General features: G+C 35.9%; 1 protein-coding gene across 3 annotated transcripts in view; it reads left to right on the top strand.

Moving 5' to 3' along the window:
- Nucleotides 1-16,138, top strand: part of Ppn (proteoglycan-like sulfated glycoprotein papilin) — a 54,594-nt gene that overhangs the window by 28,130 nt on the left and 10,326 nt on the right. For all 3 annotated transcript variants that reach the window (XM_070671025.1, XM_070671024.1, XM_070671023.1), the window contains exons 2-24: nucleotides 2,608-2,668; nucleotides 4,365-4,552; nucleotides 5,884-5,944; nucleotides 8,018-8,100; nucleotides 8,553-8,703; nucleotides 8,848-8,971; nucleotides 9,133-9,213; nucleotides 9,319-9,491; nucleotides 9,573-9,708; nucleotides 10,044-10,387; nucleotides 10,468-10,647; nucleotides 10,757-10,930; nucleotides 11,044-11,226; nucleotides 11,398-11,539; nucleotides 12,171-12,286; nucleotides 12,507-12,924; nucleotides 13,054-13,377; nucleotides 13,510-14,031; nucleotides 14,095-14,428; nucleotides 14,530-14,654; nucleotides 14,829-15,032; nucleotides 15,226-15,624; nucleotides 15,762-16,118. In XM_070671025.1, the coding sequence (XP_070527126.1) occupies nucleotides 2,608-2,668; nucleotides 4,365-4,552; nucleotides 5,884-5,944; nucleotides 8,018-8,100; nucleotides 8,553-8,703; nucleotides 8,848-8,971; nucleotides 9,133-9,213; nucleotides 9,319-9,491; nucleotides 9,573-9,708; nucleotides 10,044-10,387; nucleotides 10,468-10,647; nucleotides 10,757-10,930; nucleotides 11,044-11,226; nucleotides 11,398-11,539; nucleotides 12,171-12,286; nucleotides 12,507-12,924; nucleotides 13,054-13,377; nucleotides 13,510-14,031; nucleotides 14,095-14,428; nucleotides 14,530-14,654; nucleotides 14,829-15,032; nucleotides 15,226-15,624; nucleotides 15,762-16,118 (4,880 nt within the window). The remainder of the gene's footprint in view (nucleotides 1-2,607; nucleotides 2,669-4,364; nucleotides 4,553-5,883; nucleotides 5,945-8,017; nucleotides 8,101-8,552; nucleotides 8,704-8,847; nucleotides 8,972-9,132; nucleotides 9,214-9,318; nucleotides 9,492-9,572; nucleotides 9,709-10,043; nucleotides 10,388-10,467; nucleotides 10,648-10,756; nucleotides 10,931-11,043; nucleotides 11,227-11,397; nucleotides 11,540-12,170; nucleotides 12,287-12,506; nucleotides 12,925-13,053; nucleotides 13,378-13,509; nucleotides 14,032-14,094; nucleotides 14,429-14,529; nucleotides 14,655-14,828; nucleotides 15,033-15,225; nucleotides 15,625-15,761; nucleotides 16,119-16,138) is intronic.

The raw sequence follows: 16,138 nt of genomic DNA, 5'->3' as shown, positions 1-16,138 counted from the left end.
CGTCGTTTCGCATTTCGCCAAGAGGGTGACCTAATATTTTTCACCCATTATGCGACAGGTGCCGCATGATGTTTAAAAAAGGATCCGAATCTCATGAATGACATCGCGAAACGATCCTGCCATTACTTCTCGCTAATTAGCATCGCAATTACTTTCTGTCTTCTGCGAAAAAAAAAAAAACTAAAATCCTCTGGAGCAAAATAAAATGTTTTTAATTTTTTTTTTTTTTTAATCTAGGTAATATTAAAAGCGCATGTTGGTGATAAATTTTTGTCTTTGCTTTTAAAAGCAAATTTCTTTTAACAATAAAATGAAACGTTTTATTGTTGAAGAAATAAGAATTTTTGACGGAACGTGATAGCGAACGCCGTCGTCTTTTGTGATTATTCAGTATGTCAAGCGACCAATGTCCCCAAACCGGATGAGACTCGGAACAAAAAGATCGAAATGCTACGACTACTAAAACTGTCGGCAGTTCCTTTGTCTCTACGACGGACTAATTGAGTAGAATTTGGACTAGTAGTGGTGGGTAGAACACAGTCGAATCGGCCAAGCTTGCCGCTTGTTCCCGCTCTTTTGAAATGTATAGCCAGACGATTCCGCGCTAGCCATTTCTTCGCTCTTGTTCTTTTTAAATTCTTTCGTTCTTGGAGGGTTCGCGCAGACGTTTATCGGGACGCGCAGGACTTTTAATTGTTTTTATTCAAGCTGTAACCGCGTATTAAAAAATTACAATACAGTATTGTTTTACGGTTGATAAAATTTGACATACACAATTTATTTAAGATTATTCCTACTTTCGTCACCAATCAGTTTGCATATTTCTGCAAACTGAATATTCTCGCAGCTAAATTTTATTGACATTCTCAGAAGTTTATGAGAGAATTTCATAACTAGAATTTCTACAAACTGTAACTTCTACACACTGCAATATGAAACTTTATGCCGACAAAGCCACCTCCTCAATATTGAATGGTAGAAGTTATTTTCGCAAACATAGAAACACTTTCGAAGTTTCGAACTTGAATAGCTTGATTATCGAGCACTGGTAATTATATTAGAATCACGCTATTGCGTTTAGGGTATCGGCAATTTAATTATTTCCACATGACAAACGTTTAAAAGATAAAACAAACTAAAAGATATCGTAAAATTAGTCGAGGTTTTTGTGCTATCAAAAAAAAAAGCCCTACGTATGCATTCAGCGTGCAATTCAGCTGAAAACTACGTTCCAATTAAACGATTTCCAGCTATTCCTATATCTCTATATCTAGTTGCATGTTCGCGCTTTATGAAATCACTTTATTAAGAAATTTCTCGCAGCTGAAACCCCTTATTGCGATCGCAATCTTAAATCAGGGTTTATAACTTTTTTACATTTAAATTGTAAAGGAACTGCATTTCTTGTAGTATTACTTTCGACGCTTGAACCGTAATTATATTAAAAATATTAGAAAAAAATCGGTCGTTCTTTTTTTTTTCTAATATTTTTCGTTATTATGTTTTTTACAAACCAACTTTTAATTAGTCTACTATTTTATTGATGTAATAATTAAAAATTGTTAGCTGAACAAAAGGTTGAAAATTAAAACATGTTTATGCATGAACGCACAAACAAGAAATATTTATTATAAACAATTAGAATGCGTTGTGAGGTCAGTTCTCAATATGCAGAATAACTGTTGTACGTCGGCTTTAAACGCGACGAGGTGCAAACGCTCGTAATTACCGTCGCGTAAAATCGATATCGATAAAATCGATAAATCACTTCTCACGAGAATATTAGACCCGCCAGCCGATAACAGACGCCTGTATATTGGAGCTCGCCCATTCCGGATAGCGAGTCACCGGCAGTTCCGGGCATCGTTCCAAACCTGAATGACGACCACTCGAAGAACTTACGCAATGACGCGTGCCAACACAGTGCAAAAACACGCTCATTCAAGATTTTCGTCACCGCTGCGGTTGACAAAGGCATTGCACTTGCTCCCAATTTATGTTGCCAACATGCGCGTTTATATTTTCTCTTTTCAACCGGCTTTAACGACATTGCGCTAGCTTTGTCGATTTTATTACAATTTAAAGTTGCCTTACAATTTTAATACGTGAAAATAAAAAAATAATCCATTATACGGTGACTAAAGTATTTTAAAAATTTATTCATGGTCGTAATAATATAGATATGCCAAGGCAACTAAAATTTGTAAGATCGACTATCTTATCTACATAATTCTGATACAGTTTTCAAATATCACTTATAAATCCTGAATTTTACACGCTACTTTATTATTTCGATGCTCGATCAAATTATGCATGATTTGATTTACATAATTCCATGCAATGCGCGTAACGGTGTCTGTCGGATTCACGAACGTACGGAATCCTGGAACCACTTTACAGTGAAACTTCCCGCGATGTAATACTCGTAATCACAGCGTCAAAGGTCTAGGTCAAAATTTATTTTATAAATAATTTATGCGACGTGTACAGCGCAATGTGTATTGGTTCGAATAATTTTATGTAAAAAATTGTAATAATTATTTTAATTATTATTAAGACTTTTATGTAATAAAATATCACATGCGAAATAAATATTCTTTCTTTCAGGTCGCTGGGACTTGTAATATTTATAATATCGGCACACGTGAATGATACTCTCGCAAAACATGTAAGTACAATTTTCATATGTAAAACAAATAATAATTGCGATATAACGCAATATTGAAACTATTACAAGTATTTTGAAACCCGAAATAAAGCTGCGACAAGGGGCTCAACATATCTTAACGGAATTCCCTCAGGTTTTATTGCCCTCTCTCTGATGATGGTTCGGGTTTCAAGGCCTCCCGGTCTCTCTCGCAGATTATCTTGGTACATTTTGTTCCTAGGAAACCCGAGACAATAGGGAACATGAAGATTCCGTAAACCATTACGACGTAACCAATAATTATGGATAGCCTTCGGACCTAACTGCAACTCCTATTTTTTTCCCTTTTGTTTTTCTAAACGTATTCGTTAATCCAGTATTTTTTATTGCAGACTATTGCATTTTTTTAAATATATCAATTTCAAATTTAAAAGAAATAATTTGATAAAAAATTTTCAGAGGATTTGTTTTTACAAAGCTCGTGGTTTTTGATCACGTGAAATAAATGTACGCGCACGAATTACGTCAAATATGTTCTCGAGAGTCGACAATAAGATTATTAAACGCGGCACGACGAGAAAAGGAAAGCTCAGTGACTCATAGAGGCTTTTTGCCTTTATCAATGCAATCCCGACGAGACTGCGTGGCTAATCTAAGTTAAGTGATCGTTACAGACGCTAAAGAATCTTAAAAAATAATTCCGCCAATTTTGCGTTCCTGCAACATCGCAGTGGTGTTTCTTGAAATTCATATTGCTAAAATGAGTTTATCTGCTTGTTAAGAATCTGTTCTCTTTGTCTGGCTTATGTCGTGAATTTAATTTTCTTCTCAATATCTTTGTCGTGAAATAATTAATAATACTGGACATAATGTTTCGTTTCTTGTAGATAATAAATTTTCACACAACTTACAAATGGCCCATTAGAAATCAATAACCAAGCAGCCCAGCAAAACATCGTTCGAGCAACGCTTGTACTTGATAGCGCGTTCAATTATAGGAAACTATCGTTTACGAGTGAAAGCAACGTTAAACAGAGGGAACATTAAGTATCTAGCAAAAGTCCGAACGAGGCAGCTGATAATTTCATTGGAAATTACACATGCACTTTTCAATCGATGATCGTTAACTGATTTGAATACTTGCGAAAAAATCTAGTCATTCAAAGAGCCACTTTTCTTTGGTTTTCTTTTTTTTTTTTACACTCTACAGCAATAGCTAAAACAAAAAACGTGCATTTACTATCTATCAAGATTAGATAAAGTACGAAAATTAAATAATAAATTAGTTTTAATTCTTTTACAAGAAAAAAAAATGTAAATGAATTAGTAGATGTGTAGTTAAGAAATGTATAATATTAAAAAAAAAAAAATATGTATCACATGCGGTATGTGTGCGTGAGCTGTTTCCATTTTGAGGGATTAAAGTGCCCCATACGGCGCAACCCATACAAGTACTATTGTTACCCACGAAGCTTAACTGTACGTCGCGTCGTACGGATGGGTTCTTTGGAGGCGGAGGTTGCAGGTGAACAAGGGGGCACTTAACACGAAATGTTCCCTTCGTACTTACGTTCTCACGGCAGGCCACATCTTTTTCGCGACCCCGGTTGCGACCTCGCGTTATCTGTGAACTCACTCGATGCACGACGATGCGGCGCGACATAAAGCGAGAAAACGTAGGCGCGTTATAAATTTATTTCTCGTGATTTTGTTGTAGCATCATATAAAATTAAGACACGGGAGGCATCGCCGACAACACGGCGAAAGTTATTTGCCCAGCAACTTCATCCTAGACACGGATGAGCCCGAGAGAGGCAACTGGGGACCATGGTCGACACCCAGTTCCTGTTCGCGCTCTTGCGGTGGCGGAGTTGCTCATCAGACCAGACAGTGTCTCGATATAGAGTGAGTCATTATTATTCTTGACAAATTTTTACATTTATTTCGTTCACTATCGTTTGTATTTATAGTACAAAAATTGTAATTATTAATATACATTAGCTGTCGTGTAATTATCAAGTAACTATACGTATCGTTTACTCGAATTTGTAATAAAGCTTAAAGTTTATTCCTTGTTAAATTTATTCAAAAGAAATTATTCGACTTCGTTGCTTTTCTTGCTTATTCTTAGAATTTTCTACAATGGAATGCTCAATTGGATTGAGATTTAACCAAGGCGGACATAAACTTGCAAAGAATTTAATCAAGTTACGATCTACAATGGATATGTATTATTAGTGTAATATCGTATAAATGGCAAATTGGAAAACTTGTATAAAATTAAAGCATTACGAATTATATTTTATACAAGATACAGAATTTAGTAGTTGTTGAAAAAATATAATTATTAAAGAGATATTCTTTCAAACTGTAGCGGCAGTCGAAAATTTTATTTCGATATAGTGGCAAATCACAATGATATTCAAACGTGATATGTATAAAAACGTCAGACGAAATTTTTTTACAGCACGTCGTATGTCTACCGCGATTAAATTTAGGATAAATCAACGAAACTTTTCTCCTAGCACACGCCAACGTAACAGATCCGCCGTAAATCCTCCTTATCTCGAAACTAAGGGAAGATTAATCGTAGGCACTTACACGTCTCCCGACGTCACGGTATCTCCGGAAAATTCTCACAATTTCCCATCGCAAAAGCGCAATTAAAGTTGGTTTCAACGCGCCGTGATTACGCGTAAAGTAGGAAATCACGAGAGTAACCGATCGATGATTGATATTGCGCCAGTGCCAGCAAAGATGGGACTTCTAATGATACAGCATGGGTATCGTCTTAGAAATAATATAACGAGAGATAATTGTAACGTAAAAGCCTACTGCGCGCATCGTATCGAGCTTCTCAAATTAAATATTGTGTCGTAAGTCATTCGAATGCATAAATCGCGAAGAGAACGTATTATTTGAACGACAGTGCATGGTAACTACATAATTTAAACAAATCTTGAAATCTCGTTTTAAAAATTTTATCAAGCAAAAAGAGATATCTACTTTAGGAAGATAAATTTTTTAATATTGGACCTCCGTGCGAAATAAGTAAGCAGCACTTACCAAGATACTGCGGAATTTTATTGAAGTCGTAATCTCTTAATCTTGTTCTTTCCGGAGGAACTTTTACCCTCGCGTAGAATATTACAAGTCATTTCTGGATATTTTTTTTTTTGATACAATTTTTTAATTTATTATTAAAGTAATATGGTATTTATTCGACATTGTTTCAGTGACAGTGGTCACGATAGGTGTACGGGTGCACCTAGAAGATTCTTCTCGTGCAACATTCAAGTAAGTACGAAAAATTATTAACAACTTATAATTATTTTATCTGCATATAATAAACTAGATACGATTATTTGTGTTATTTTCCACGAGATGATATTTTTAGTTGAAAATTTAAAAAGGATTTTATCGTGGGAATACTACAAACAAGTCAAACACAATCAGGAACTTGATTAATTGCCTTGTAACAGCTAGTGATTTATACGATGTGCTTTAATAGATCGAGTAGTCTGACAGACTATCAAGAGACCTTGGGACAGACGTGTGATACGCTTTTTAATTACTTTCATCAGTAAACTGACTAAAATTAATTAAGTAGTTTTTTTTTGTATTAAAAATTTTAGGGTTATTGTTAATTATACATACATATGTGTATATATAAAATAATATAATTATTAATTTTATTATGGTGATAATTTATTGGTGCAGAAAATTATGATTAGTTTGCAATTTATTTAATCGTTTATATCAGTAAATTTTTAACGTTACTTTAATAAAAATTATTTATAGAAAAATACAACGTCCTGCTGCTCCACAATTAATAAGGCTAGGAGAATATTATGTAAATGTTTTGAAACTGACACAACGGGAATCTATCTATCACTTCGCAGTTTGAGTTGACAGAATGTATTGAAACGTTTAATGAAATGCAAACGTAACGTTCGAATACTATATTTAAAATTTCTGGAAATTTATTACATAATATTATTAGATAATTTAAACATAATATTAACAATTCTGTATTTATTAGAGTATTTTTCTCTGTAAAAAGTCTGTTTGTGCGATGAATTTCAAAAGATTCAAGAACACGGAAGTCTATTGACGCGGCATTGACTCCCCAAGTATTAACTTCGTTAGAGCTAGACGCTAATTACAACAAATAGCAACTATACCGCTATATGTATGTATATCTTTTGCGACACATGCTATTGACATCTCTACTTCTTAAAATAATTACACCTCATTGTCAGTTATTATAAATAACATGCTACTTCTAAATCTAATCTAAAGTAATAAATTTAAGTAATTCCGACAGCTAGAAATACCATTCGATATCAATCGGTATAACGCAGTCTCGAAGTAATTACTTATAAATTAATGATTATTTCCAAAACTTCTCACCGTCCCTCTCTTTCTATATCCTTTACTATTTTAGGCCACCCTGTTGCCTCACCACCCTTTTACTCGCGTTTCATTCCATTCGCAAGAAATCTCTCACCATAAATTTTGTGCTGTATCCTCGTGCGTGGTACCGGTCCCGCCGGAGTATCTTTTCTTCGTTTTTTGCTAGGGTTCCACTCGATTTATCGACATTACCTGCCCCACAGATCTGCCTCCCGTCCATTTCTGGGTCATTTCATTTTCACGGACCATTCATGAAATAGCATGACAACACACGCTCATTTATTTCATCGTATTAAACATTAATAAAACTTCGAAACCTATCAATATTGTTACTAAAATTACCAAATTACCGAATTTTGACATCATATAAATATTAATCAGCAATATTTACAAGTATACATATAGTCTTCGATCGTTACGATTGATTGGTAAAAAAACACAATAAAAAGATGACGATACAAAATTTATTGTATATTGAAAAACTTGTGCAAGTTTTTTATTTTTACTACAGCAATGTATAATGTCAAGAAAGTGATGTGATGATTTATAATAATGAGATAAAATATTTGAAAGTTAAATCGATGTAACAAAAAAAAAACCTGCTAGTCGAAAAATAGGGACGCTGATCCTTTAACAAAGACCCTTTTGCCATCGAGCAATATTTTTCTTCCCTTCAGTCCCAACAGTACCTTCACACTGTAATGAAACGTTTTTCTCTCAATGATGCTCAAACACACGTGTGTTAGCTTCTCCGTTGTGTGTAGCCGAGCAATAGAGTTAGAGTCGAGTAACGTGTCCTGCGAGAATAAGAGTAATAGCGAGTGTGCAAATTATTGTAAGAAAAACTGCTAAGGAAAGTTGTAAGGCTTGGTGAGGTGGAAGACGAGGTGGCAAAGAATCGTCACGCTCGTGGACCATTCAAGTGATCCTTAATTATATTATATTTATTTGTAGGAATGTCCTGGCGAATCGACTGATTTTCGTGCGGAACAATGCGCGGAATTTAACAGCGTACCTTTCGAAGGAGTTTATTACGAGTGAGTATTTTTTTTTTTTTCTTTTTCCTTCTTATAACTGACATCATGATTATCAATGCTCACTCAATTGGAAACTCCGTCGAATTCATGAAACAAGATTATTGTTGCACCGTGACGGTGATTTATGATCGGTGCTCGGACTTGGAATAGTCGAGACGACGATGGAATTCTTTGTAATCTTTGACATCACTTAATAATCCGCCTGTTTGCTCTGTAATCCACAGCCGCTTATTCCGTTTTCTAATGGAGGACATTACGTTAGATACCTTTTTTCCTTTGTGCCTGAATTAAATATTAAAAAAGGATTGAAAAATGTCGTTATGTAAAATCTGCTATTTATTAATATATAAAACGTACTTAACAAAATTAAAATAATACTAAATAAATAATCAATCAACAAATTAAGCCGAGTAATAATTTATTATTAATTAGATGCTGTTTATTTTCAACAGTTGGATTCCGTACACTGGAAGTCCTAATAAATGCGAGCTAAATTGCATGCCGCGAGGTGAGCGATTTTTCTACAGGCATAAAGTCGCTGTGGCTGACGGCACTCCTTGCGAATCCGAAAAGAACGACGTTTGCGTAAAAGGAAAATGCATGGTAAATATATTAATCCATTACAAATTTATGGCTGACTAAAGAATACTGCCGAATATTTTTATTTAAGATGATAAACTTTCAGTCGCATACTCGCATCGAGTAATAGACTAATTGTAGTAAAATTTAAAATATTGTTTCGGATAGCATGTTGGGTGCGATATGATGCTGGGCAGTGATGCAAAGGAAGATGCGTGTAGGGAATGCGGTGGCGATGGCTCAGATTGCAATACCGTTACCGGTGTATTTGACACAGACGATCTTCAAGTGGGTGTGTAATTTTCCTTAATTATTATTTACAAATAAGATTAATATATTTTTTGTGACAACTTATTTACAACATACGGCTAAAATTATTACTGTACAATCGATACTGCGCGGTTTAATTAATCACCGATTTTTTTATTTGCAATAAAAAAAAAATTCTTCTAGGTTACATTGATATTTTACTTATTCCCGAGGGTGCGACAAATATTGTTATAAAAGAAAGATATCCGTCTAACAATTATTTAGGTAATTATAAAATACTTATATAAATATGGAAAAGTGAAATAACCGCGATATGTATTTACGTTGTTCAACAATTTATTATTTTTAATTTTAAAAATTATTAATTAGCTATACGCAACACAACCGGGCATTACTATTTGAATGGCAATTGGAGAATAGACTTTCCGCGCAGTTTGCGCTTTTCCGGCACAACTTTTCATTACGCTAGAGATCCTCAAGGATTTGCAGCACCTGATACCATCACTGCTCTAGGACCGACAAACGAACCGATTTATGTCGTGGTTCGTACATCAGTATTTTTTATTACCACTGAAATATTCAAAGCGAAAAATATATTCAACGAAGAATCCTTTCTTTCACAGTTGTTGTACCAAGACCGCAATGTAGGAGTGCATTATGAATACAGCATACCGAAAAAGTTCTCTCCTCATACAGATCCGGATAGTTATACTTGGGTAATCGATGAATTTTCAAGTTGCAGCGTCAGTTGCGGTGGAGGTATTACAAAACTTTTGATTTAATATCCGTTCATTTAAATCCTTAAAATTTAAATTTTCGATTTTGTAATATTAATGTAGCGCGTGCGCGAGCACGTGATTACCGACGAGAGGCGGTGTAACAAATGTACGTTGCTAGGCAACGCGAGAGGAGAGTCAGTCTGGCTGTAGCAAGGCGCGAGTAAAGATATATAGATAACCTAATTGTAATTGCCCGCCTTTTTGTCGATAACGTGTAAGAGCGTTACACTAAGAAATTATTTAATCGAACTTTAGTAAGTAACAATTATTCTCGAATGAAGACGAGTTCGTTTAACGCTTTATTTATCTTTTAAGGCTACCAATCGAGAAGAGTGGCTTGTGTGCGGAGACGCGATAATCAGCCAGTGGATGAAAATTTATGCGATCCACAGTTGGAACCGGCTGACACTCAAAGCTGTAGCGAAGAACCGTGCCCGCCTAACTGGGTAGAAGGGCCGTGGTCAAATTGCACTAAACATTGCGGCGAAGGGGGCGAGCAGACCAGAGAGATCAAATGTGAGCAGGTCATCTCGGGTGGAAGAGCTTCCGTGGTGGATGATTCTCAATGTTTGGAAAGGGTGGGACCGAAAGGACTTACTAAGCAAGAATGCAACAAAGACGTAGACTGTCCGTTGTGGCATGAAGGACCCTGGAAGCCTGTACGTTATCGCATTATTATGCACGATGATATTAGATTATACGATTATGATTGCCGTAAGAAAAATACATTTTTTTTTAGTGCGATCATATATGCGGACCTGGTAAGCAAACGAGGGTAGTCACGTGTTACAAGAAAGTAGATGGGAAAATCCAAGTGTTGGAAGACGAGGCATGTGCAACGGAAACGCCCGAGCGTGAAAAGGATTGCGAGCTGAGACCATGCGCCGGTCTCGATTGGGTTGCCTCGGAGTGGAGCGGAGTGAGTTATAAAAATAACTTTTTATTGCATAATAAATTTATCAAAATTACCCTTACGCTTTTTAAAGTTTACGAACAAACAGATGTAATTTGAGAACTTTTCTTGCTAGTGCGAGGAAAAATGTGATCTCGTTAAAGAAACCCGAATAGCCCATTGCGCTACTCAAGATGGCACAGTTTACGCAGATGATCTGTGTGATGCAGACAAGAAGCCAGAATTAGAAAGGGACTGCGAAAAAACAAAAAATTGCGATTTTCAATGGTTTACCTCGCAGTGGAGTGAGGTAAAAAATAGTAATTATAAATTTAATATTTCTATCGGTGCTTTTAATAAAGTTATGATGTTAAAATTAATTTTATTTATATATTCCATACAGTTTTATTAATATTTTTATAGTGTTCAGCACAATGCGGAAACGGTATTCAAACGCGCAAAGTGTTCTGCGGCACTTTTAGCGATGATATTGTGAAGAAAGTTTCCGACGACAATTGCGTTCCTGAAAAGAAATTCGAAGATACTAAAAACTGTACTGCTGAAGAACCGTGCAAAGGCGAATGGTTTGCAGGGCCTTGGAGCGAGGTCTGTCTTTATTCTTGATTAATTTATTTCTTAAATTATACAACATTTGTTTTAAAATACAATTAATTGATATTGTTTTAGTAAAACTGATCTGTTACGGTTTTCATTATAATTCAAATTTGTTTATTTTCTCAAAATCAATGACATCGATCACATTGCAATATGTTTCAGTGTTCAAAACCGTGTGGCGGTGGCGACATGACTCGCAAAGTAATTTGCATGCAAGACAACAAGACCGCGCCTGTGAGCCAGTGCAATGCTGATAACATCATGTTTTCTACCGAAAAATGCAATGATCAACCCTGTGAAGAAGGTAAGAGTTTAGTTTTTATATGTTAAATAAAATAATTTAATATTTAATATACATGTACTTAGTTATAAAATAAATAATACCAGCATAAAGAAAAAAAATATTTTTTTTAACTAATAATAAAAGAAAATAAAAAAAGGTTTATATTAGTAATAAATCTGTAATTTATATTTATAGAACTTATTACATATTACATATATTAATACACATTTTTTAAAGTGCCTTATTTAGAAAATAAATTCTATTGTGTAATTCTATCTCGGTTTTTTCGAAAATCTCTTAAATATATTGTTGTTATTTCCATGATTGGAGAAAAAAAAAGATGTATTAATATCTGCTTTGTCATAACGCCGAGTACGTGATTTATTGTGACATAAACCTTTTCATTATAGGCCACGAGCATAAAATATTGAATATGCCTTGAACAGCAGGCGTGAAAATAATGAGGTTTGTGGTATTAAATTCTCAAATGTCTTAACACTTACCACATTCTAAAGGGCAACGCGAATCACCCACCGTGAATAACATATCTCTTGTTTTCTGCAGCGAGAAAAGTTAAATTTCTGATGTGCTTTCGAAGCTAGCCAACGATAAATAGAGATTAAATGATCCTTTATTATTTTTCTGAATGCAGGTGTAACACCGATGGATGAGGAGAAAACGACCGAACCGGAGGAGGAAGATTGCGAGGAAGAAGAGGAGGAAGAGGAAGAAGGTGTAGCCGCTGTTGATCTCAGTCTTCCTGCCGGGGTATGTAAAACTGGGTCGCGCACTTAATTAAATATTAGGTGCGACTGAGTTACTTTATAACTTCGTTTCTTACTATTTTACAGTTTCAAAGAGTTGTCTCGGATTCGCGAATCAAATCAATTTTTTCTTACGCACGGAACGATTTAATAATGAGACTTTCTTACGTCTTGCCAAGATGGTTGCAACATTAAAGCTCGGAATCTTATTTTTTTTTTTTCAGAAAGTGACAAAAGACAAAGATACCAAAGAATCAGAAGCAACAACTATAAGTTCGCAATTCACCGAGGGCGACACTTATGACACTATGTTCAGCGACTCCACGAGAGGCGACATATCACCCTCCGATTTGGGCAGTGGCGAAGGTAGCGGCGACGAAGGTTTTACTATGTTTGATACCGGCTTTTTCACCGGCAGTACTATCGAAACCGAATCCACTGAGGAAAAGAGCGAGAGTCCGGTTAGCGGAATCACAACGGAAGGTAAAACTGGCACGACCGAGTTTGGAACAGAAGTAACTGAATCGTCGGATATCACCGAAGGAACTGACATAACGCTCGAAGGATCTGGAACAACTATCGAAGAAGGATCCGGCGAGAGCGCATCTACAGATGAATTCACTCAAACTTCCGACACTACAAGTTAGTCAAATATTTATTATACATAGTTAAAAATAGAAGAAAACCATTATCTGAAATAATATTAAATTTAAGTTATTATGATACAATTTTAATATGCTAATTTGCTTTATATTAATGTTTTTAATGCAGAATTAAAAATAACGGAGTTCAGTGTAAATACTGACTCAACTGTCAGTAAAAGTTCGATCGAGTCCAGTGATGTGACAACTGTGTCGGATGACGTAACAAGCGAATCGATCGACAGCACAATTTCTTCGACTGAAGAATCTACAGAAACAGAAACGACAAATACCGAAACGACGAATACCGAAACGACGGATTCGACAGAGACTGAAACAACACCAACTACTGAATCCACAGATACAACCGAGTCTACGGAATCTACACCGAGTACGGTATCCTCAGAGACAGAAACCACAGTTACGGAAACAACAGAAAGCGATATCACTTCTGGTAAGTGTTTTACACTTTATATTGTTAATTTAATATAAATAAAAATATTAAAATATTGTAATTTTTTTATTTTTATTATTAAAACTTAAGATAAATATATATAAAATGTATTTTATAAATGATATTTCGCAGAAGCAACAAGTGAAACATCAACGATAGTTTCTCAACCAACGACTGTATTAAATGTACAAGGCGAGTACGATTTTAATTCTGAGGAACAAAGTACCGGCGTAATAACTACGGTATCAGGATCAGTGGATGAGACTACGGGAGAAACAGAAAGTATCAGTAGTGAAATAATCGAAACCACAGAATTAGGAGAAACCACTGAGTCTGACATTAGCACAGAATCGGCTAAGACAGGAGAATCCGAACTGACGACAGAATCTGGATTGACTTCAGAATCTAGCGAATTTACCTCAAGTGTTGAATCAGTTGCAACAGAATCCAGTGAGAGTACAGTTTTCACAAAAACGGAAATTACAGAGACTACAGAGTCAGGTATGACTGAATCGAGCGCAACAACTTTATCAGGCGAGACGACTGAGTCGTCAGCTGCGACATCGTCTTTCGAAGAGACAACAGTATCTGGTGAAACGGAAATTACATCCTCAACGATCAGTGAAGAAACTGATCTTACCGAAAAAACTCACAGTAGGTTATCTCGAATAATGAAATGCAAGTTTCTTCGATACTAATATTAATTTATAATTTCAGTTACAGAGATATGGACGACTATCTTCCCAGAAACAACGGTGAAACGAATATGCAAACCAAGGAAAAGCTGCAAGAAAACACTTTTCGGATGTTGTTACGACAATATCACCGCTGCTCAAGGACCATTTGGTCAAGGTTGCCCGACCCCGCAAACATGTAACGAGACACGATACGGTTGCTGCCCCGATGGCGTGTCGCCAGCGGCTGGTCGTAAGAACAAGGGTTGTCCCGAATCTCATTGTAATGAATCGCTCTTTGGTTGCTGTCTCGACGGTGTTACTACCGCTCAAGGCAACGATTACGAAGGATGCAAAAAACCATGTGTAGAAACAGAGTTAGTTTTTCTATTTTTTTTAAATAAAGTGTTACAAAAATTTTTATACATATAATGAAAGTTTCACAATTTATTAACTGCTTCTACATTTTATTGCGTAGATTCGGATGTTGTCCGGATAACGAAACTGCAGCTAGCGGAAAGAACAATTTAGGATGTTGTAATATCACTGAGTTTGGTTGCTGTCCAGATAATATTAAAGCCGCTTCTGGTCCTAACAGCGAAGGTATGTCTTTCGTTTTTATATTACATAAATTATATTTTATATCTGTGTAAGAAAATATACTATATGTACATAATATTCTTTTACTTACATTTTTTTTTAATTATGATATATTATACGTTTTTCTCGAACACTGTATTTTCAAATATTTAAAACAATGGAATCTGTTGTATTAAGGTTGCGAGGAAGAAGTCACTGAAACAACGGAGATATATGATATAACAACTCCACTTTCACGTGATTGTGCAAACACTACTTTCGGTTGCTGTCCTGACGGTATTATCATTGCAAATGGTCCTAACTTTGAGGGATGCGGCGTTATTAATTCCGAAAATTGCAACGCGTCCTACTTTGGATGTTGCCCTGATGGAGTTTCCCCGGGTTGGTTACAAAATAATTAATAAACTGTTATATTTTTTTTTTTGAATAATTGACTTTGAAAATCGTTAATTATTTACATACTTTATTAAATAAAAAAAAAATTAATCGATTGAATGAATAATTAAGAAATATTGAAATAAATCTGTGAATTATTCTAAGTTATTACTATTTAATGCCGTTATTGTTTCCATAGCTCTCGGACCGGATAACTATGGTTGTCGTATGCCATGCTATGACAGTGCTTACGGATGCTGCGAAGATAGAGTAACGCCAGCGCACGGACCAAACAATGAAGGCTGCTGCTTATCGACCCCGTACAAGTGCTGTCCAGATAACATTCTGCCAGCTCGTGGACCAAACTTCTACGGCTGCGGCTGCCAGTACACGAGATTTGGTTGTTGTCCGGATAATTCGACGGCAGCTCGTGGACCGAGCAATGAAGGCTGTGGCTGTCAATACACACCTCACGGTTGCTGCCCGAATCGGTTCACTCCTGCTAACGGACCTAATTTCGAGGGATGTCCATGCTACACTTACCAGTTCGGATGCTGTTCTGATGGCATCACTATTGCTAAAGGCTCTCATGGTCAAGGTAATCGCAATCTGCATACAATTGTCAAATATTATAAAAATATATTGTTGAGCAACTCAAGCTCTTAAATTAAAAAAAAAAAAAATGTAAATAGCAATTTAATATGCTGTGTATAATGTATTATATACTGTTTATAGGTTGCGGATGCGAGAACACGCAATATAAATGCTGCTCCGATGGCAGAACGCCGGCTAAAGGACCAAACTTTGCGGGATGCACCTGCGATGCATCGCAATACGGATGTTGTCCGGACGGAATTGAGGAAGCTCAAGGGGAGAACTTTGAAGGTTGTCTCACAGTACCTTCAACACCTGGTACCGCATGTGGTTTGAAGAAGGACAGAGGTTCTTGCCGAGACTTTACGGTCAAATGGTTTTATGATACCGATTACGGTGGTTGCTCGAGATTCTGGTACGGAGGCTGTGAGGGTAACGATAATCGATTCAAAACACAAGAGGAATGCAAAGAAGTTTGCGTTCAACCAAAAGGAAAAGGTATTTAATAAATACATTGT

The sequence above is a fragment of the Cardiocondyla obscurior genome, linkage group LG22 (assembly GCF_019399895.1).
Source record: "Cardiocondyla obscurior isolate alpha-2009 linkage group LG22, Cobs3.1, whole genome shotgun sequence".
Lineage (NCBI taxonomy): Eukaryota > Metazoa > Arthropoda > Insecta > Hymenoptera > Formicidae > Cardiocondyla > Cardiocondyla obscurior.
The sequence above is the reverse complement of the archived record's forward strand: the minus strand, read 5'-3'. Positions and strand labels throughout refer to the sequence as shown.